Source organism: Semicossyphus pulcher, unplaced genomic scaffold (assembly GCF_022749685.1).
Source record: "Semicossyphus pulcher isolate SPU_LCO1_2020_fin unplaced genomic scaffold, fSemPul1.0.p SCAF_12, whole genome shotgun sequence".
Classification (NCBI taxonomy): domain Eukaryota; kingdom Metazoa; phylum Chordata; class Actinopteri; order Labriformes; family Labridae; genus Semicossyphus; species Semicossyphus pulcher.
The window spans coordinates 2,840,729-2,862,603 of NW_027211626.1; the positions used below are offsets into that span (position 1 = coordinate 2,840,729).

Consider the following 21,875-nt stretch of genomic DNA (forward strand, 5'->3'; position numbering starts at 1 on the left):
AAAGGGTGAAAAAATTAAGAATGAATAAAAAAAGGCGTCCATGAACGTCATCATTATGCGCCTGTGCACATGCCCACAAGTGACGGTCCGGTTCACTTCCTTCCCTTCCATAAGGAGCGTGGTGAAGATGGCGGCGCAAAACTCAACGCCGAGTGATCTTTACAAATGCGTGTATTCTTTTCTGCTGGAGAACAAGTTCACCAAAGCGGCTCAGCAGTTTATGAAACAGACTAAAGTGGTAAGCGGCTTAACGTGTGTGATTTACAAACAGCTGGGCGAGCTGTCCGTCTCCAGGTGCCTTGACGTGATGTACAGACTGTACGTAGCTAACGTTTTAGGTTACCCCTCGTGCAGAGACACAGTCCCCTGTAAAGTTGCACGTGTAGGAGAAGACGAAGACGTTTTTGATTTAGCTGCGACCTGTTTACCCTGATCTTATTAACGTTCTTATGTATTAGATTTCGTTTGGAATCTTCCAGTTTATTGCGTTGTGGGGTTATTGTAATCGATTGTTGGATTTTATAAACTTTGATGGAAGTTTAAAGCTAAGTCAGATCCTCATGTGCTTCTCTGCAGGCTCCACAAGATGAAAATGAAGAGAGCCTCACCGACATCTACAACTTCTGGGTGAAGTGAGTTGATGATTGTCTTTTTCTTTTCTATTAAGATGATTTTCTTTAAAAATTCATACTTATATCAATAAACTCGAACAATTTTTTTGGGCCAAGCCAGATTTGTGGCCCCTCCTTTCCCCTAGCAAATGCTGTCTCTGCTTACATGTAGATACTTTGTATTCTCTTAATATTGCTTTAAATTGTAAAACAAATGTCTGTTTACAAAAATAGATGCTGTCCTCCTTAACGGTTGACCAGTGCATGAATTAGAGACCTTATCAGGTGACACATGCTTCATCCTCAAACCTGAAAAGTACCTGAAAAACTCTGTTGTGAAACTGAAATTATCTCCATTCTTTAAAGGACATTTAACATCTGGCCCAGAGACACAAGTGCCTAACATGAGTATGCTGCAGTGTGTATTGTATATTGTTCATATTGTACAAAAATAAAACCATCCCTACTGCTGCCTTAAGACGGCTCCAAAAATTGCCTCCAGTTGATATATATACGCTCTGTCCACTCTGTTCAGCTTGAGGAGAGAGAGTCATATTTAAAAATATAATCCCTGCAATTTATTTTTTGAACAAACTACAGGGGAATTGTATTAAATGGTAACATGTCTGTGGAGGTTCTTGGTCATTCAGGTCTTAGTTGTTGAAAGTTAAATCCAAATGGCAACTTGACTTGGTTGAAGTTTCACCTCTCATCCGTGAGGTTCTTTGGTTCAGGGTAGAGTCTACCTTTGACAACACTGTGGGTCTTTTTAGGTCTCCTGAAGCCAAGAAACGAAAAGCACCTGCCAACACGGCTGAAGCTACAAATGGCCCTTCAGCCAAGAAAGCAAAACCCAGTAAGGAGAGCTCCAGCAGTGAGGAGTCGAGCAGCGAGGATGAAGAAGCAAAACCAACTAAGGCAGCCCCAGCAGGTAACAATATTATATCTGACACATAAAACTGATAATGCCTTTTGAACTCAGTATTTTGGCATTTTGAAGCCTTGTGCAGTATGATCAGATTTTTTAAAATGTTTATAATAGCAGCCAAGGTGGTGCCGGCTAAAGCAGCAGCAGCTGCTAAAGCTGCATCCAGCAGCAGTGAGGACTCCAGTGACTCTGAGGAGGAGCAGGCACCTGCAAAGCCTCCAGCAAAGGTAGGAGACGAACCACTTTTAAAGGATTCATCCCAGATCCAGTCATTCATGCAAGGCTATGTTTTGGGGTTTATGCTATTATTAAAATGTAGTTTCTGCACACAGAAGGCTGCTGTGAAGCCAGCTGCTGCTGCTCCTGCTGCAGGCAGCACCAGGAAGAAAGACAGCAGCTCTAGTAGTGAAGAATCTGACTCTGAGGATGAGCAGCCTGCCAAAGCTCCTGCAGCAAGTGAGTTCATAGGCGAAAGTTATTTATACTGTGTACAACTGTCTATAATTGTGAACTAAATTGAGCTGACAAAAATAACTCATTTTATCTATCTTTGAATAATAGAACCCAAGGCAGCTGCAGCCAAACCAGCCGTCCCTGCTAAAGGTGCAGCTCAGAAAAAGCAGGAGAGCAGCAGCAGTGAAGATTCCTCAGATTCTGAAGATGAAGCACCAGCCAAGGTACGCTAAAGAATCCGGCCATATCTTCATATTTAACCTTTTTGATCATCTTTATCTTAAAGCTTAGAATAATGCAGAGCAGGTCAATGAAATACAGACTGTGGCAGGTAAATGTATACAGCAGACTAACTGCTTATTCTGCATGTATTGATAGGCTCCAGTCAAACCCGCGCCGGCAAAGCCTGCAGCTGCTGCTGCTGCTGCTGAGTCGAGCAGTGAAGACTCTTCATCTGAAGATGAGGCTCCACCCAGCAAGAAACCCAAAGCAGGTGAGTTTATACCTTTTTTATTTACCACTGCTCAGTGGCTTCCACAAACTGCACACTAAAAACCTGACGATGTCCTGACAACGGAAAAGCATCAGAGAAGGATTGACTGCTCTTCCCATTAATGCAGTGATGTCCACCAATCAGAACAGCTTTCATAACTTTTAACATGAACTGGCACGCTGAAGACAAACAGTGCTGCATTTCTTATGAAGGGTATGTTCCCATCATCCTCTGGAAACTGCGCCAGGCTTACTTTGTTTTCTCATTTTGTCCTTTTTAGAAATAAGAAACTTGTTAGCGGCATCTTAGAGACGATGATTGTTTTGGCACATAGTAGTCCCTCCTCCCCGACACTGCTTATTCCTCCCCATGCACATTTCAAGTATTCCTATCCATGGCCCTGACAGTCCACTGTTCATGTAGTGAGGAAAACCAAGAGTTACAACCCTGACAAAGGGAGACAACTGTAGACATCTGGTTAAATTGGGAAGCGTCCTCCCGCAATTACCATAAATCACCATTAGGTGGTGCCCAAGAGAGCAATACTGAAATCTTTGGGATTGTCAGTTTAAAGTGTTGTTATTGTACCGAGGCTCTGTGTTGAATGTCTTCTGTTGTTGCAGGAGCGTACAGTGCAGTCCCACCTCCTGCTTCAGTGCAGAAAGCTCCTGCTGCACCCGCAGCCAGCAAGGCCAAGGACAGCGACTCCTCCGACAGCAGCGATGACAGCAGTGACGAGGAAGAAGAGAAGAAAAAAGCTGGTATGAGCTGCCCATCTTTCCTTTCTTGGCTGTCATTCAGACGTAGATAAATGAAAACTGCATGAAATGTATTTTTAACCGCATTGCATCTTCACAAAAATCCTGCTTCAGTAAAGACGCCTGCTGCCAAACCTGATGTTCCCAAACCCGCTGCAAAGAAGCCAGAGTCCAGCTCTGACAGCTCAGGTAACAATCAGAATCCCGCTCAATGTCTTTCCCCTCGGTGTGATCTGATGCGTGTGTGAATATTTTTCTTAATTCCAATGTCTTTCCAGATTCAAGCTCGGATGAAGAAGAGGCAAAGAAGCCTGCAGCCAAAGCAGCCAAAGCAGCCCCTGCTAAGACCACCCCAGCTAAACCGGCTCCGGCCAAGGCTGCGCCTGCTAAAAAGGAAGACTCGGACTCATCGAGTTCAGAGGATGAAGAGGAGGAGAAGAAACCTGCAGCGAAGGTGACTCCCGCTAAGGCTGCTCCTGCTAAGCCTGTCGCAGCTAAAGAAGACTCCTCAGATGAGGACTCCAGTTCAGAAGAAGAGGAGGAGACGGCAAAGAAGACTCCAGCTAAACCTGCACCTGCCAAGGCTACACCCGCCAAGGCTACACCCGCCAAGGCTACACCTGCCAAGGCTACACCTGCCAAGGCTACCCCCGCAAAGAAAGATGAGTCCTCGAGCTCAGGTAAGAGACACCAGATTTTCTAAACGTGAGCTCAGCATTGCAGTAATAGTGTCCTTCATAAAAACAGACTTGGATATGATTTGTACTCTTAACTCTGCTCTTATCTTAACTGAGTTACTAAACAGTTGAGCTGTTGGTGATGTTGCATTGCCTTTTACAGAGAGATTTCTGTTCGTCAGCCGATCCTCATCGATCAAAATGGCTTAATAAAAATATCAAACTGCTAAATGTGATGCAGTTCAACAGCCCCACAAATCACAGCCTACACAATAATCACACAGGCTAATCAAGACCTCTGTAAAACAGCGCTAAAGTCTTGAGAAGCTTCATGACTGTTGTATAACACTATATTAGTTCTAGTTAGGTGTAACTTATAAACTGGCAGCTGCCTTGCTACAAATATTCTAAATATGTGTTGCTCATCCCAGATTCAGATAGCAGCTCTGAAGATGAGGCTCCTGCAAAACCTGCCACTAAAACTACAGCCCCACCAAAAGCTGCTGCTGCTCCTAAGCCTCCAGCCAAGGCTGCAGAGAGCAGCTCTGACTCAGAGGACTCCTCTGAGGAGGAGGAAGAACCAGTGAAAGCCAAGCCAGCCACTAAAGCTGCTACCCCAGCTTCAAAGCCTGCTACTCCTGCAGCAAAGCCTCCTGCAGCAGCAGAGAGCAGCTCAGACTCTGACTCCTCCTCTGATGAGGAGGAACCAGTCAAGCCTAAACCTGCAGGTAAACAAGCTACGCCAGCTTCAAAGCCTGCTACTCCTGCAGCGAAGCCTCCTGCAGCGGCAGAGAGCAGCTCAGACTCCGATTCTTCCTCTGACGAGGAGGAAACGGTCAAGGCTAAACCTGCTGCAGCGAAACCTGCAACACCGGCTTCAAAGCCTGCAACTCCTGCAGCGAAGCCTCCTGCAGCAGCAGAGAGCAGCTCAGACTCCTCCTCAGAGGACGAGGAAGAAGCACCTAAGGCAAAGCCAACAGCAGCTAAACCATCTACCCCGGCTTCAAAGCCTGCAACCCCTGCAGCAAAGCCTGCTGCTGCAGCAGAGAGCAGCTCAGACTCTGACTCCTCTTCTGACGAGGAAGCAGTCAAGGCTAAACCTGTGGCAGCTAAACCAGCTACTCCAGCCTCAAAGCCGGCTACCCCTGTTGCAAAGCCTGCTGCAGCAGCAGAGAGCAGTTCTGACTCTGATTCCTCTTCTGATGAGGAGGAACCAGTGAAGCCTAAACCTGCAGCTACGCCAGCCTCAAAGCCTGCTACACCTGCAGCCAAGCCTGCTGCAGCAGCAGAGAGCAGTTCTGACTCTGACAGCTCTGACTCTGAGGATGAGGCAGCCAAGCCTGCAGCAAAGAAACAAACTCCTGCAGCAGCAAAGAAACAAACTCCTGCAGCAGCAAAGAAACCTGCTCCTGCTGTCACCAAGGCTCCTGCAGACTCTAGTGACGACAGCTCCAGTGAGGAAGAGGAGGCGGCACCCAAGAAGGCAACACCGGCACCAAAGCCTGCAGCCACAAAGGCAGCTCCAACAAAGAAGGCAGAGGAGAGCAGCTCAGACTCCTCAGACAGCTCGGATTCAGAGACGGAGACAAAGTCCACCCCTGCTAAACCTGCAGTTACAAACGGTAAGGCTGCTACACCTAAGGCAGCCACTCCAGCAGCCAAGACTCCTGCAAAGCCAGCAGAGTCCTCATCCAGTGACAGCAGCTCAGAAGAGGAAGAGGAGGCCAGTAAAAGTGCAGTGAAACCTGCTGCAACGGCCAAGACAACCCCAGCAGCTAAACCTAAAGAGAGCAGCTCATCGGACAGTTCATCAGAGGAGGAGGAAGCACCACGCAAAGCAGCCACAGCACCCACCACCCCCACAACAAATGGTACGTCCCTGACAAATATTGAATGTGATAACCATTTAAAAGAGACGTTGAACAGACTGGATCCCTCAGCTGACTTTAATAGGAAGGTTATACCTACAGCTTCATTGGTCTTTTTAATGTTGAGTAATTTCAAGCACCTTTTAAGTTATTGGAACATTTACAGTGTTGACTGCTACACAGTTGTTCTCTAATGTGAGCTTTCTTCTTCAGGTACTAGTGCAAAGAGGAAAAGAGATGAAGAATCATCAGAAAGTGAAGAAGAAGACGAGACAGAAGTGAAGACGCCGAACAACAAGAAAGTAACAAAGACACCACAGACGTTTCCTAAAGCCAACAAGAAGGTAAGTGCGACTGGGACCTCATCATAAGAAAGTTAGAAATGAGTGTTGTGTTAGTGAAAGAGCCTTAACTTGATGAATGTTCTTGTCTTTCAGTCTTCCAACGTACCGTTCCGTAGAATAAGAGAGGAAGAAGTAAGTGTGGACCCTCGTCTTGCAGACAACTCTTTTCATGCAAAGGTGAGTTTAAAAACAACTGAACTGTGAGCCTGACACAAACGATTGCTCAGGTGAACCAATAATAATAAGCATGTTCGTTTCTCTTTGATATTCCAGTTCGGAGCGAAGGGAGACTGGGGCGAGAAAGCCAACGATGTGCTCAAGTTCACAAAAGGCAAATCATTCCGCCACGAGAAGACGAAGAAGAAGAGGGGAAGCTACCGCGGCGGCGCCATCTCTACGACTATTAACTCTATCAAGTTTGACAGTGACTGAGGGACCTCCTCACTCTGATCCCTCCCACCTGGGCTGTACTGTACCTGTGTGACCAGGACCATCAGTCGCCTGCTTTCTCCCCGTGTTCACAGTCCCTTCATCATCATCCCCGAGCAGCACACTGACAGAGGAATGTGACCTGTAGACCGACATTCATTTAGATATCCGTTTGTCTCTTGTGGCTGCAGGAGTGAGATGTTCCCAGCTGTGACTTCAGACATGTGACATTACCACTTATAGCCACTAGGTGGCTGCAGGCCGCCTGTTAATGGTAAAAAATCAATGTGTGTTGGGCCCCTTTTGTTGCTCGTTTTGACTTTAACTGTACTCTCTCATTTCTTCTAGTTTTCATTTATCTGTGTCTGACAGCGGACCATCCCAACAGGTCTTAAGTACGTGTTTAAAATAGGCTGATATTGATTTTTAATGGATCATCTGGATTCCTAAAGTTTCTTTGGTTGTTTGTCGATTTTTTATTTGGCCTCATTTCATGGGAAGAGGGTGTGTACCCGGGTGTTTTCTCTTTACGTCACATGAACATTTAGAGAGTAGAACTGAGTTTTATACTGTGTATTTATTACGTTTTATTCCAGTTCAACTTTAAGGACCTTTCAAGCCATCTGAAGCTATTCTCCATTTAGCTGAAACTATTCTTTGTTCCGTCAAACCCTCCCTAGTCTGTTCAACAGTAGTCTGGAATTGATTATAAGCCAACATAACGGAGAGCCATGTTAGTTTGGAATACCTGAATTGACTGTATGAACTTTTGTGTACCTCTTTTTTTTTTTATTGTCAATTCTTGTGGCGTTAATTAAAGACCTAACAGACTGAACGTTTGTGGTTGAAGTCGTTATTTTAAGGCTGTTTTCTCACTAATAATATGAACGTTATTTTATTGCACTGGTATCAGATGTGTAATCGGCATCAGCCATTACTCACGTCTAGGTATCCGAATCCGTATCGGGAAGGAAAGGCGGGTATCTGAAAATATCTAGTATTTCACCGTATTGTTGTGAAACAGGAATTATAAGTAGGTCAATGTTTTAGTAGGCATCTATAACTAATAAACAGATGTTAGCCATATATTAGCTCTGTAATGAAGTACTAGTCCTGGAAAGACTGTGGCCCAATCTGCACCCTAAAGCCTAAACACTGAACCTTCACGGACTTGAATGACGTCAGTGCATTGCGTGAGTCCAGGAGGGTTTGAGAACTACATAAAAATCAGGGATGGCGTCACGCGTTGCCTTGGAAACAAGATGCGCCATTAAAAAAATAGAAAAAAAGCCGACTTCCAGTAATGGGTGTGTCTTGCTTTACAGTTTGTTAATTTTAGCAAACTATGGAAAGTCAGGCATTATTTTTAATCCTTAACGAATATTTATCTTTAAAAACGTCAATAAATAACCACAAAAGTGATCATGATTGTCATTTACAGATAGGCGTATTTGCGGTCACCTCCGTGCTCGCTTTGTTTACATTTAGTTTGAACAATCACGTTTGTATACGTCACCAAGTTGGCTATGAACTCTGGGTAACTCCGAAAGGAAAGTCTGCAGATATGCGCCCTCACGGAAAGTCCGCACTTTGGCGTTGTGAAATCCGCATCAGAGCCATCACGTACTCGGTGGTTTGACAGTGGGTCAGCACCAAGCGCTCACACACTAACCGGGAACGCGCCTCAAAGTCTGTGAGTGATGAGATTGGGATTTGGCCTATATATCCATTGTGTATCTGTTTTCTCTAAATTGAAATAGATGATCCAGACTGGATAATGAGCCACTGCAATTTTCATTAAAGCCACTAGATGGCAGTGCGCTCCCTCTTTTCGTCAGCACTCCACGTTACAGTATGTGAGTTGACACCTCACTGGACAGTTCGAACTGGGGCTGCCATGCCCAGGTATCTCACTCTGCCCGTTGTGATTCTGTTTCACAATAGATGAGGCTGACAGGAATAAAGGATAGAAGGCTTAGCCCTTCCATAATATTACCAAATGGGATGTGAAACATAAAAAATGGTAAGCAGATGCAAAAATATCCTGACAGTGAGTCCTTGATGTGGGTCAAGCTCCTAAAAGTCTGGATCCTTTACCTCCATTATCCAAGCCCAAGGAGAGATAACCCCGATTACATCAAGAGGGTTGTTTTCTCCGGCTTCAGAAAGCTTGGAACTACAAAAACTGATACTCGTGTAAAATGGGTTGAGCGCCCTTTTAATTAACACTTTTCTTCCAGGCCTTACCCCATTCATGCTCTTATGCTCTGAATTTTCAGGCAACTATGGAGGCTGATGTGCTAACGTGTTTGCTTATATTTGGGAATAGTTGTTTCAGTCTGTATAGCCACTTTTACACATTAGTCAACATTAATAATTACACCCTTTAAATACCATTAGAATATTTGTGCCAACTGTACACGTTAATTTGGATTATGCTGTGAATGTGTTTTGTTTTCAGGGTTATGTCGGCTCTGCCTCCCACTAAACTAGTCTAACCAGCTTCGCCTCGGGGATGTTGAACCTTGGATGTCTTAAAACACTGTACAGCACAAACCTGAAATTATTTCATTCCTGCCTGGCACTTGCTTATCTCTCAAAGCAAAGATTGGTTTGTTTTCTTCCTATTTTGTCACTAAAAACGAGCTGTTCTTGATGACTTTTCCCTTCGATTTCTCCTCTTTTTTTTTTTACAGGCCTTGGTAGAAAGTCTGTCTCCTACTTTTAAGTGGGAGACAGCAGTAGAAGCTGGACTGGTTTGGGCACATTAGTTAACTTAAATATAATTAACATTTAATTGCGCCCTTGCTGTTTCAAACCCTTCCTTTGACTCCTTACAGAGAAGTGAAACACAAATTAAGCATTAACTGATATCAGTGCAATAATAATACTGATAAATAAGTTTTATTATGTTTGAATTAAATTATAATAAATGACAGATGGCACAATATATTTGGCCTAATGAAGCATACACTCATGCCTTCAGCTTAATCCTACATGCACGCTTGATGAACAGCACATGTAGTGCCCGTACACTTCATGTGTCTACACACTGAGCGAATGTTGTGTACATTTCTGTTCCTACACATAAAGAAGTGTTAGTAGGGGGGTCTGCACTCACTCCAAACATAGCCCCCCTCCCTGTATCTGACAACAGTTAACCACTAAGCGATGCTTGGCTGCTCAGCGAGCAGAGAAACCTGACAGAGCGTGGCTGCCTGAGCCGCTGAGAGGAGGAGGCTGCAGTGAAGCCGCCGTGGAGCCGCGTCAGGGCGATCCTGTGCTACAGATAGACCATTTTTTGAGATGCACAGTGCAGATACAGGCGATGTTGCTGGCAACATGTTGCCACTACTGCAGGCCTTTTCAGGTTCTGAGGGGGCTGAGGATAACATCTCATTTGTCAGACGTGTAAAGCTGCTGTGAGTTTCAGTTCATAACAGAGCAGCTTTTTAATCTTAGAGGGAAATGCTTTTTTAATAATTAACAAAATGTTGCATCTGTCGTGGATGTTTATGCAGGTAGACTCACCTAAATCCCCTCTGCTTAAACAGAGTTTAAACTTTCTATGATCAGTAACATACATGACTAACGAATGGGCTTAATAAGGGCTTCATGCTGCTTAAATGATGAGCTGTAATCAAACAATGTAGTGACAAATTAAATAATAACTGTGGCATACATTTTTATTTTTTTCAAATTTAGAATTTTTTTTAAAGGGCCAAATTTAGGGGGCTGCATGGTGGTGTAGTGGTTAGCACTGTCGCCTAACGGCTAGAAGGTTTGAATCCCGGTTCGGACGAAGAGGACCTTTCTTGGTGGAGTTTGCATGTTCCCCCTGTGCTTGCGTGGGTTCCCTTCAGGTACTCGGGGTTCCTCCCACAGTCCAAAGACATGCTTGTTAGGTTCATTGGTGACTCTTAAGAAAGGTTGTCTGTCTCTGTGTGTCAGCCCTGTGATTGACTGGCGATCAGTCCAGGTGTAACCCCGCCCCTCGCCCAATGATGGCTGGAATAGGCTCCAGCCCCCCCGCGACCCTGAACAGGATAAGCAGTGTAGATAATGGATGCATATTAAAGCAAAAACATTCCTAATTCAAATCAGTATCAGGAACATTTATTGACAATAGCAGTGTCGAGGCTTTCAATCAAACCCGACTGCATGTCACTCAGCATCCAGCAGGTTTTCAGTCTGACTCACGCGCTCTGCGTACAGCTGTTGTAATATCAGATTAATGATGATGCATGCCATGTCTGACCCTACTGAGAGACTCTCACGTCCTTCATGACCTCACACCGACAGTTTCAGAAGGAATAGATATTGAACAACAGTATATGTGTGTAGATGCTGTCCCTGCAAACGGATATATCAGCCCTGTGATTGACTGGCGATCAGTCCAGGTGTAACCCCGCCTCTCGCCCAATGACAGCTGGGATAGGCTCTGGCCCCCCACGACCATGAACAGGATGTAAGTGGTATAGATAACGGATGTATGGGCCAAATTTAGGGCGTTTAAGATTTGGCCCAATTGAACCAGTCTGCACTGATTAATTCTCCTGAAGCTAAATAAGCTTAATTAAAAAACCCATTCTGACTAAAGCGAGGCTGCTTCCCTCAACTTGTGAAAAGTTAATGTTTCAAAGATATACATGATAGCAACTTAATGGTTTGAGGAGAGTGTAAGTGTGATACGACAGCGAGCATAATTTCAGTTCCATGTTGTTGTGATGCCAGATTTAAGCTCTGAAAGAACGTAGAGAAGGCATACTGATGAGAAGCCCTTCAACCCAATCCCCTGCTCTGCAATCACTCCCGAGTACCACTTCCGTCTGTCAGTCGCAATGTGTGCTAGAGAGCAGGCCGGTTCCTTTCAGGCCAGCGCAGCGCGGTGTGTGTACGCAGGAGCTGCAGGACAATCTTTTAATGGGCGGCAGAGGCCGAGGACTGCCCATCCTGTCCATTTCAATTAGACTAAACTGCTGACCGCTCTCGCACACGCACTCACATTAGCATCTTTTTCTTCCTTTGGCACACTCTCAGAGCCGCTGCATACAATCAGCAATGTGCCTAAGAAATGTTACACCCAATTTCATTACACATGACAAATGACTGCCTTAGTGGCCCATAGATTAGTCCCGCTAATCCTGCTCTGTGCTTTTGTCAGAGTGAAAATGAGAACATGGCAGGGCAACAATCACACTCACAAGTCAGGCAGAAGAGTTGATAAACAAAGCTTAATCAGTGTTTATATTATTAAAAACATCTTTAATAGAGCAGTTCTGTTACCATCCATCTTATATAAAGTGTTTCTGTGAGTTATAATAATAATGAGAAGAATGCAGGCTTTGAGCAGAACATGAGCGAGCGAGACGAGCTGCACTGATCTCTTATTGGATACAATAATAGGAGGAAAAGATGCAGCTGGAGCTCTCAGACTGAGTGAAGAGCTGCTAACAAGATTAGCTTTTGCTCTTTGTCCCACTGAAGGAATAACTAAGGGTCTGCTGTCAGAATAGAACAGACGTACTGCAGTTTATACACAGTTGAGGATCAGATTAGACTGACGCTGTCTTGTCTTGGCTTTAGCAGTAAGACGTGTTAAATAGGGAAGTAAAAGTGATGTTTTAGCGTTTCACACAGTCACCTGCTGAAGCTGCATTCCTCTACAGAACAAACATACAAACTTAGTATACTTTCAAATATACAATTACCCATGATGCCTCACACAGGCAGGCCAGAGAAGCCTTTCAGGACACAGTGCGCTGCATCAGCATGCTTCAGTCACTATATTGATAGCTTGAACTACAGCGACATGCGCTAATGATGGATGACGCCCCTCAGAGCTGCAGCCCTGATGAGTTCAATGTCTTGTTAAATTCAGCGACCTGTTGAAGGAGGATGCCTGTCAGGCCCCTGGTGTTGTTGCTGTATTCACACCCTGTCTCCTGTCTCTATTGTGTCTTTGGTGTGGCGAAGTCCCAGGCAGTATCCTGGGCGCACTTCCACATGGCGCGCACCAGCCGAGTGAAGCCCATGTCCTTGGGTTTCTCCAGCCCCCGCATCAGCCGCTGCTTCATAATGGCTATGAACTCCTTATTGCTGAGCTCGCCGTTCCCTGAGGGAGACAGACAGGAGGAGGGCGAGGAGGGGAGGAGGGTGATGGACAGGCGAGGGATGATGAAATAACAGAAGGAGAATACGTAAGAGCAGGAGACGACTTCCATCATACATCAATCTTTAAATCAGACTGGAGAGTACTTTTCATACAAGCTAACACACACACACACACACACACACACACACACACACACACACACACACACAAACAAATACACACATACTAGGGCTGCACAATATTGGAAAAAAGTGACATGTCATATAATTTCTAACGGTGTTCAAATGTATGTTTAACCAGCGTGATCCGCCCAGAGACGGTAACTGTTTGAAACGAAAGCTCAGAGTATCCTGCTTCCTGTCGGCACGCACATCCTCACACCGTGTGTGCGCTGCAGGTGTAGCTGCTAAAAGTAAACACTCTGTGGAACATCACCAGCCCGTTTGTGTAGCCACAGTGTTAACCAGCATCGGAACAAGGTGCCGCTGATAACGGGAATGCACTCACTTATAAGCCACCTTGTGTAACGGAGCGTGCCTTGATCATCCTGCTGACATGATCTGTGACGGCAGCAGCGTCGTGTGCATGTTAACAGTTTGCAGGCAGGTGACACTCAGACTCTGCAGCTCAGCGGTCAGCTCACTCTGTGCTCTGTTGAAAAGCTGCACTAATGTGATATCGGACAACTTTTCCAGTAGATTAGTGATGGATAAGAAGAAACTGGAGAGTTTTCGTTTTGCACTGAGCAACAATAAAGTAGCAGCTTGATTTGTTTCACTTAATTTGCTTCAATCGCACGTCCTGCGATGTGACTACTGCACATGCGTACATCGCAACTGCGGTTGTTAAACGACATATCGCACAGCCCTAACACATACAAAGGTAGGTAAATGGTTTTGTAAATAATAAAGCACTTAAAATAGCACCAATATAAATTTAAAAAAAAAACAGAAGAAATGCTATAAAATGATAAGTCAGAGACAGAGTGAGACAGAATTCAAAACTAACTTGGGATATATCTGCATAAACACTAACAAAAACGGGAGACTAATAAAATATATAACAATTACAATTAAATATAAACAGGTTTAGGCCAGACTAAAAAGGGAAAATGCATGCAATAATTTAACAGATCCTTACTGAAAAGACAGGTCTAAAGTTTACGTCTGCAATCATCAGTTTACATAAAGATTTTCTGCTTACCATCACAGTCGAACAGAGCGAACACCACGTCACACACGTGATCTGACAGCTCCACTTTGGCCACGGTGCGCGCCACCTGCTTCATGGTGACTGAGAGACAGACAGAGACAGACAGAGAGACAGACAGAGACAGACAGAGACAGAGAGAGAGATTCATTGTTTGTAGAACAGAGTAATAGAGGGGCGAGTCACACAAGCCAGCTCATAAATGGCCAAAAGTGGAGGACATTGTGTGCAAGTCGAATCAATAGCAGGCAGGGGAGTGTATCTGATAGAGAGGGGAAAGAGACAGGAGCAGGTGGGAGGAGGAGGAGGAGGAGGAGGAAGAGGAGCAGACAGTATCAGGACGTCCAGCTGAGAGTGAGACTAGCTGAGAGCGATGGGAAATAGATTGAAGACGGGAGAGGATGAACGTGTAAAACAGAAGGAAATTAGAGCAGGGAGATAAAAATCCTCAGGGTCATTTCAGAAAAACAAATAGAAGATAAAAATGATGAAAAGCTGAGCCGTCTTAATCAAAACTATCGATTATGAGACTTCAAAGGGCACAGAAAGAAAGTATGAGACGGAGGGCTGCGATGAACAAAATCTTCCTGTAAATGGAAATACAAAAGAAAAGCAGCTGAATCACTCGACCATGAATCTAATAAGTGGCCTTCTTTTTTTACCTTTACAAAAGATAACGTGCAGCTCCAGATAACGCCCCCACATACCAGAGACACTCTACTAAAAGAGTGCCAAATTACAGCCTCTGAGAGCGAGATGAGAGGAATGAAAGAAAGAGAGAAAGTGATGTAAAAGAAGAAGTGCTCCTTCAGGCTCGGAGAGCTGCTTCTCTGCGTGGACGACGGGGGGGACAGGGATCATTTGCAGACGCATGCCTGGCAGCTCTACACAAAACAACAGCAGTGTGATTTTCTCGCTACGCTAAGACAACAAACTCACGAACAATAACATACTGACACAGACACACGTGCTGCTTGTTACTGTGCTGACATGCAGCTGAAACCATCCACTGGAAACGAGCACCTCGGGGCAGACCCTGCGCTCCCTTAAAGCAGCAGCTGTTTCCTCAGTGAATCAGAACTAATGGATGAGCTGACAGGAAACATATGGAGGCCTATTGAAGGCCTGAATCACCGCAGTAAATGAAGAAACGATTGACTCATCAAACAGTTGCCATATCATAAAAGCTACAGGTCCTCGCTGCCGGTGCTGCTCTCAAATTAAACCGGCTCTCATTGTTTGAATCTGACATGGGAATGAATTAAGTTAGATGAATGTGTTGAGGAAGATAAAAGACACAAGGCTAATTTAATGACTGATTTGACACTCAGTAATTGGGCTTCTTGAATAATCATCACAGAAACATACTTCAGGGAGAGAAGTCGGCATCAGTCAGATATTTAAAGTCGTCTTTCAGATTTCCATCGAATTAAAACCCCAATTATGATTAATGATTCTATTTATCTTGTCTTAGTTTTACTGCAAAGACATTCAAAGCATTTACAGTCAGTAATTATACATCTTCTAATAGTGGTTTTCATTCAACAGCAGATTTAAGGATTGCACTGTAAACAATGCATGCATCTAATCCAACAAATCCAGCATAGATTAAGAAAACTGACACCAGCCTCACTGTTTTTTCCCTCTCTTGACACTTTGTCACTTTGCTGCGTTAAATTACTGCTGATGCAAAAGGAACAGCCGACTGCAGCTGCCTCACATTAAAAGTTAAACAGCAAGCAGCTTTTATTGTGAAGAACATCTTGCTTCGTGCCAAGCGGGGGCACATGTTGTGTTTGTTTTTACTCCAACCCTGCTTTTCTTTCTCTCGTCACCCTCTGCATTCTCTTCAGGTGCTTCCACACTGATTAGTTTCCACCTGTGCTTTTTGTCATGCTGCTGATTGCCCTCAATAGAAGGAGCACACCTGAACAGGCTTCCTGAACTCTTCGTGTTTGGATTCAGACTTGTTAGGCCGGAGATATTTTTGCTTTTTAACCTTGCGTTCGTGTACACAACCGTCTGTGTCCTGAACGTAATGGTTCACATACTTGTCTATGCACTACACGTGTTACTGGAGGATTCCTCTAAAGGGCACACCAGAGAGCTCAGGCCGAATGCAACTACTGTAGGTGTGGGATGTAAACAACAGACATGGCGACACTCAAGGATGTTACTGTGATGTTAATTCCGAGATCACGGCTGGAACAGTGACAGCTTTTGTGTGTTTGTTGGACAGAACACACCGTCTGCACGTCTGCACCGTCCGCCCTCTGTTTCTCCGACATGTTCCTCTGACGTAACGCTCCCAGACTTGTTTCCATTTAGTTTTGCAGGTTTACACGTCCAGCTGTTTTGACAGCCATGTTTGTTGCTGTGCTGTGGCAATGACACGTCGTACAGATAGGGCTGGGCAGTATGACAATATAAATCATTAAAACAATATGAAAATGTCTATCGTATGTGTTTTTCATAACGTTTCTAGTGTGATGTCATAAACCAGCAGCTGAGCTGCTTTACGGCAATTTTTTCATTCTGACAATGAATGCTTTACGTGCTAATCCTTGCACATGGAAGTGGACCTGGAGCGAACCATAGAGGGAGGCGCTGTTTATTAACATGGACATTAACATGCAGAAAAGGACTCAGCCCAAGTGAAAACAGAAAGTATTTAACTCACACAGGATTATCCAAAAGTAGGCTTTACCATGTGGTTACTTCATATGGACTAATTATTTGAAAATCATTATATCATGATGTAGGATTTTGGCCATATCGCCCAGCCCTATGTTCAGATGTGGATAATTGCAGACTCGGTCTATCAGCTAGTCTTCAGAACTTTCTGCCCTTGTTGTCCCTGCTGCTGTGCTGACCCTGTCACATCCTCTCTGCCTCTACAGCTCCATAGCGTTAATTAATGGGGACGTGCACAACTGACGCTCCAAACCGAGGCAGGGACGCAGCCATCATGCGAACACGTAGTTAAAAGCAAGTACATCTCTGGCCTTAAGCTTACCCTTTACATTTTTGCACACACAGTTATTTGTTTGTCTAGAAACACTTTTGGTTGGTGCCACGATTGTATTTGTAATAATTAAGCGCTCTTTGTAGATGAGAAAGGCAGGTCTTTTGTTTGCGTTCTTGGTTTTGCAGAGATAAGTTCAGGCCTTGTTTTGTTGGATTGATTTTCCATTTAGTTTGGCACAAACTGCTCCCGTCCGCCCCCACATTTTTAAGAACCTTTTGTTATATTTTTGAGCTTCCAATAAATCCTTTCATTTCATATTCACTTCCTCTTTTACTCTGCTAAGTCTTCGGTTGTTGTGCTATCTTTTCCATTTCATAAGAGAGGTTACAACCTTGAGGATTTCATTGTATCGTTTTGCTTTAGAGCGCTTCAGAGGAGTTAGTTTAAGTATCGAGGCGCCAGATGAAATACACCCTCCAGATACACATGAGGGAAAGAGCAACCATGTACTAACGGGTCATCCTAGCCCCACCCTCCGCTCCCTCCTCCTGTGATGATGCCGGCATGTGTCAGTAGGCATTACAAGCCTGTGATGGCTACTATAGAGCATTCTGTCATGTGTGCATGTTCTTGAATTGGCGTCCTTTTGCAGGCCTGAAGGAAGAGGAGAAGATAAACCGACGGATGGACGGACAGACGGATGACGAATGGCTGAATCAGGCTAAAAGAGATGTGGGAAGCAAATCCGGGCGGCTGAGTGTTTGCGGCTCAGAGAGACGGAGCATGAAAGTGACAACAGTTGAGTCTAAAAGGGAGTAATTAGAAGGAGAGAGAATGTCGCATGAAAAGGGCAGATGTGGGTGTACCTTTATCTATAGAGGCTCCCGCCATGTGGTAGAAACTCAGCGCTGTGTCCACGTCGTTCACGTTCTTCAGGAAGGTAAAGAAGTTCTCCACCTCCTCAAATGTGATGCCCTGCACAAAAAAGAAAAACATATGTTGAAAAAAGAGAAACCCTTTGACAAATAAGCAACAAATCCTTCCTACAGCTTTACCTGAGCTCTGAGAGCGCCGCAATCCTGTGAAAAATCAGCCAAATATTTTCCTGACAAGCGCTGCCACTGCACAAAGCCGTTTTGGGGCGAAGCAGTGTCACACAAATGACGCGAGGAAGTGGGAAGAAGCAGCGGACACGCATGGATGAACAGTGTGCCGCGGATTGAAAGGGGAACACACGTACGCACACGTGTACGCACAAAAACAGACGCACCGTCACACAGCTGCCACGGTGCTGATGAGCTCATTTGCAAAGAAAAGCGAGCAGCTGGTGTTAGGCAGTAAATAACACCGTGCTCATTTACAGTACAGGTTATGCCAACGCTGAGAGACGGATAGAGAGGTAGAAAAGAAGCGGAAAGAGAGAAAGAAAGAGAGAGAGATTCTAACTGCAGTTTAATTCAGCACCCAGCCTCATCATCTCTCATGCTGCTGCTATACCTTCTGCTAATCACTCAATTTAACCATCAAACCTGCCTCACCGTAGCTCATTCTGACAGCACTGGTGCTTTAATGTTTATCAAACAGCTTCTATTTGTTTGTATGTTTACTGTCTTCAGGGTAAAAAAGCAAACTGGAAGTATTTTGCTGCGACATCTCAGGGGATAAGATGTGCATTGGTGTGACTTTAGTGAATTGACTCATGGGGTTTGTTACAGTGAGGCAGAACCAGCAGGAAGCCAAAGTTCAGGCAAAACACTGGAAATAGAAGTGATAAGTATAAACTGAAGTTGGCTGCCTCTTAATGTTGAATATTATGAAATTCTGCTCCTTTTGGTCACACGAGATCAGTGTTCATTTTGGACGCTATCCGCTTCTCCAATGAACCCTGGAAAACCTCCACCAGATGTTTTACGCCAGGGAGCTCGCTAAACTACACTTCCTCACTCTAGGATGCTGCCTCCGATGTCATGTCTCGTTCAAAAGCATCAGGTTTGAAATGTAGACTGCAGACCTGAAGATTTTTTAGACGATCCACCGGTATATTCTCATCGTATTTCAGATTCTGTCCCGCTCTGAGCCGCTGCCTGCAGCGAAAACGGTAGTATTTCACTCCAGCGTCTCTCGCTGGGCCGTTCCTTTCAGAGGGAGGGGCGCAATGTACGCTGGGTGTTGTAGGAATGAAGAATGGGCGAAACCACGAGCTGTTTGTACAACTTTCTCCACAGCTATGGCGCCACGTTCAAATATTATTGCTTCTATCGATTACAGAGAACACCAGCTTTGACTGACAGCGGCTTTTTCCAGGGGTCAATTGCTCCTAAAACATTTTAGTCTAATTTTAGTCAATGAAAAGTCATCACATTTTAGTCATTACTTTTAGTCAAAACGTTTTCTCTAGTGTTGAGCATATACGACCCCACTGATGGCCCACTGATGGCCCACTGATGAAAGCCTTTGCATTTGCAGAATTAAGGACTGGGTGTCAACAAAGAAAAGATGGATGACTACAGATGCAACTTCAACAAGAAGTGAAAATCCAAAGAAGAAGAAACAAATTCGACGCTCAGATGAAGCAAACAGTCTGAAAAGGAAAGCGACCGTCAGCCAGATAAATCAAGAGTTACAACCGGAGCCAACCGTGGACGTCACACATGCAGCACTGTCTGGATATCTGGGAAGTGTGCTCCTGCAATTACCGTTTATCATCAAAGGTGCCGCCAAAGAGAACAAAGCTGAAAGCTTCAAGATTAGCACTTTAACGAAAATAAAACATACATGTCATCAGAGTTATTGTTATCAACGATCTATTTTTAGCTCGTCAACGTCTCGTCTTCATCGTGGTAACAAGATTGTGGACGAACATTTTTCCTCATTATTTTCGTTAACGAAATGAACACTTCGAGCAATGAGTTCGGTAAAAGACTTTCTAGGCCATAGATAAGAAATGGACATCGCCATGGGGACATTATCTATGTGTTTGTGAAGCCCCCTTCTGAAGCCTAAGTTTGACATTTTGGCCGTGACCATATTTGGACTACGAGGTGGATACGCGTTGCCCCGCCTCTATCCTGGTTGAGCCTCTCCATAAAGCATACCCTGCTTTATCTTCTGTTTTACTCTAAATGGGAACATAATTTACCAAATGAACATCATGCTGTTTTGAGGAGGACTTAAAACTAGAGATTTAATCCATAAGCTCATTAGAAAAATGATTAATGATGGATTAAATGAAGTCGGCTAATTTTCCCTTCTGGTTTCATACGATCGGCCTCCTTTTACCTGTGGAGACTCCCCCTGCTGGCCATTAGAAAGAATGCAGGCACTTCTGCATTGGCCTCACTTTTGAAACATCCACTTCTTATACACAGTCTATGGACAAAGCAAAAGCCTATTTTTGTCAGAAACCTTGCACGGCTCTTCTCAGTCCGAGGTAAACTAAACGGTGTTAGGGGTTGTTGATTGAAAGAATCAATAAGTGAGTGTGAGTTGTGCAGAAAATGTGCAGAAAAGGCTTAAAAAGAAGCACAAAGAGAGATGGAGGACTAATTTTGCACTTGTGCTGAGCGCTGGCTGCTCTGTATTTGATCAGCACAAACAGAGATAGTGAGAGGCAGAGGAGCTGGAGGGAGAGAGTGTCCGTCAGGTGGATAAGGCCAGGCTCTGAATGTACTGTCCTCTCCCTGTGATGTTTTATCTCTCATTCAGTCCCTCTCACACTCTCACAATGTCCCAGCATTCTTCCCTCTGGCACACACCGTCTGTCCAGCATGCTCACATATGGGCCAATTAGTTAAAACACTCACACCACCAAATATAGCACCAAATACCTGTGCATCCTTGAACATCTTCTTCAAGCCCTTCTGCATCTGCTTGAGTTTGCGAGATTGGACGCCGCTGTAGGCCAGCAGCATCCCGCCAAACTGTCTCTCTGTGATTCGGCCGTTCACGGGATCGTTCCTCTCGAACTGGAGGGAGAAAAAAGATGAAGATGAAGTGCTATGCAGAGGGACAAACAAATTAATAGGAGGGAGGAGGGTATGTAGAGATGGGAAACAGTAAATACTGGTGTCAGGCTTCCAGTTGAATCATGCTTGAAGCACTGGTGACATTAAATCTGCATGTGCATCTTTTTTACAATGTCCCACTGGTGCATGGCTTTACAGCAGTGGGCCGCAACTGTGTCAGGTCAATCCGGTCGATTTATGTCGGAGACTGTTCCGACAGCAGAACGGCTCCCTCCCTCATTCCTCTCTGAACCCGCAGACCGTTCAAAATGTTAATTTGTCGCACTTGTAAGAGGCAGCTCATGACTAAGGCAAAACGAGCCTGGAGCGACTATTTCAGGGGTGACCTGATAATTCATGCACCTGTGGAATATCAACTTTTATGTGAGGTGAAGTCACATTAAACATGCAATAAATTATTTTTATTTCTGGTTCCCTGGAGGCGAGAGGAACCAGATGTGGACACAGATTAACAACTGAAACCTGTTAGGTTGATAGGGTGACTTTTGTGGCAAACAGCTGCTTAAATGCGCCATAATAGACCCGAAACACGGTTTCTCGACCATATTAGGACGAGAGGGTTGAGCTGGCAAGGTGTAAATCAATCTCGGATCCAATCGGCGATAGCCTGAGACAATATAGCCTGTTGGGACACCAGTAAACGTGCCCGGGCGGTAAGCGATAAACGGCTTCCAGTCAAGACTTTGTTTTCCGCGTGCTGCATTGTTGCAAAAAGAGAAACCGTTTTCTTGTGATTTACTTATTAACAGGTCTTACCTTTGCCGAAATTTCAACATCATCATGCAGATTTATAAAAAGTAAAAATTCAAGCTTTGTCAGGTCTGTCCTCAAGAGGAGAAGAAAACGTTTAAAATGCTCGTTTGTTGAACGGAGGTCGGATAGAGCTGATGCATTCTGGGAAGTTGGGAAATCTGAACGCTCAACGGCTTTCGTGACACAGCGTCAAGGGAATTCATCAAGTTAAATTTTAGATCTAGAACAGATTGTTAGCTGTTAG

At 44.6% G+C, this 21,875-nt stretch overlaps 2 protein-coding genes across 3 annotated transcripts in view; one reads left to right on the plus strand and one right to left on the minus strand.

Moving 5' to 3' along the window:
* The first annotated feature begins 121 nt into the window (after positions 1 to 121).
* On the plus strand, positions 122 to 7,396 carry nolc1 (nucleolar and coiled-body phosphoprotein 1). Of its 2 annotated transcripts, XM_069658504.1 has the most exons (15): positions 127 to 238; positions 577 to 632; positions 1,385 to 1,542; positions 1,654 to 1,766; positions 1,872 to 1,995; positions 2,101 to 2,216; positions 2,371 to 2,485; positions 3,109 to 3,246; positions 3,358 to 3,432; positions 3,522 to 3,841; positions 3,872 to 3,923; positions 4,352 to 5,791; positions 6,002 to 6,132; positions 6,226 to 6,309; positions 6,406 to 7,396. In XM_069658504.1, the coding sequence occupies exons 1-15, from the start codon at positions 128 to 130 to the stop codon at positions 6,562 to 6,564; spliced, it is 3,192 nt and encodes a 1,063-aa protein (XP_069514605.1). In that variant the 5' UTR covers position 127; the 3' UTR covers positions 6,565 to 7,396. The 2 variants fall into 2 exon arrangements, with proteins under 2 accessions (XP_069514606.1, XP_069514605.1); XM_069658505.1 differs by having other exon boundaries at positions 122 to 238; positions 3,522 to 3,923.
* A 4,409-nt stretch (positions 7,397 to 11,805) lies between these two features.
* micu1 (mitochondrial calcium uptake 1) overlaps positions 11,806 to 21,875 on the minus strand; it is a 42,913-nt gene continuing 32,843 nt past the window's right edge. Inside the window, exons 9-12 of the mRNA XM_069658455.1 lie at positions 20,681 to 20,818; positions 17,720 to 17,828; positions 13,880 to 13,969; positions 11,806 to 12,676 (exon numbers count right to left, since the gene is read on the minus strand). Coding sequence (XP_069514556.1) covers positions 12,513 to 12,676; positions 13,880 to 13,969; positions 17,720 to 17,828; positions 20,681 to 20,818 — 501 coding nt within the window. The 3' untranslated portion in view covers positions 11,806 to 12,512. The remainder of the gene's footprint in view (positions 12,677 to 13,879; positions 13,970 to 17,719; positions 17,829 to 20,680; positions 20,819 to 21,875) is intronic.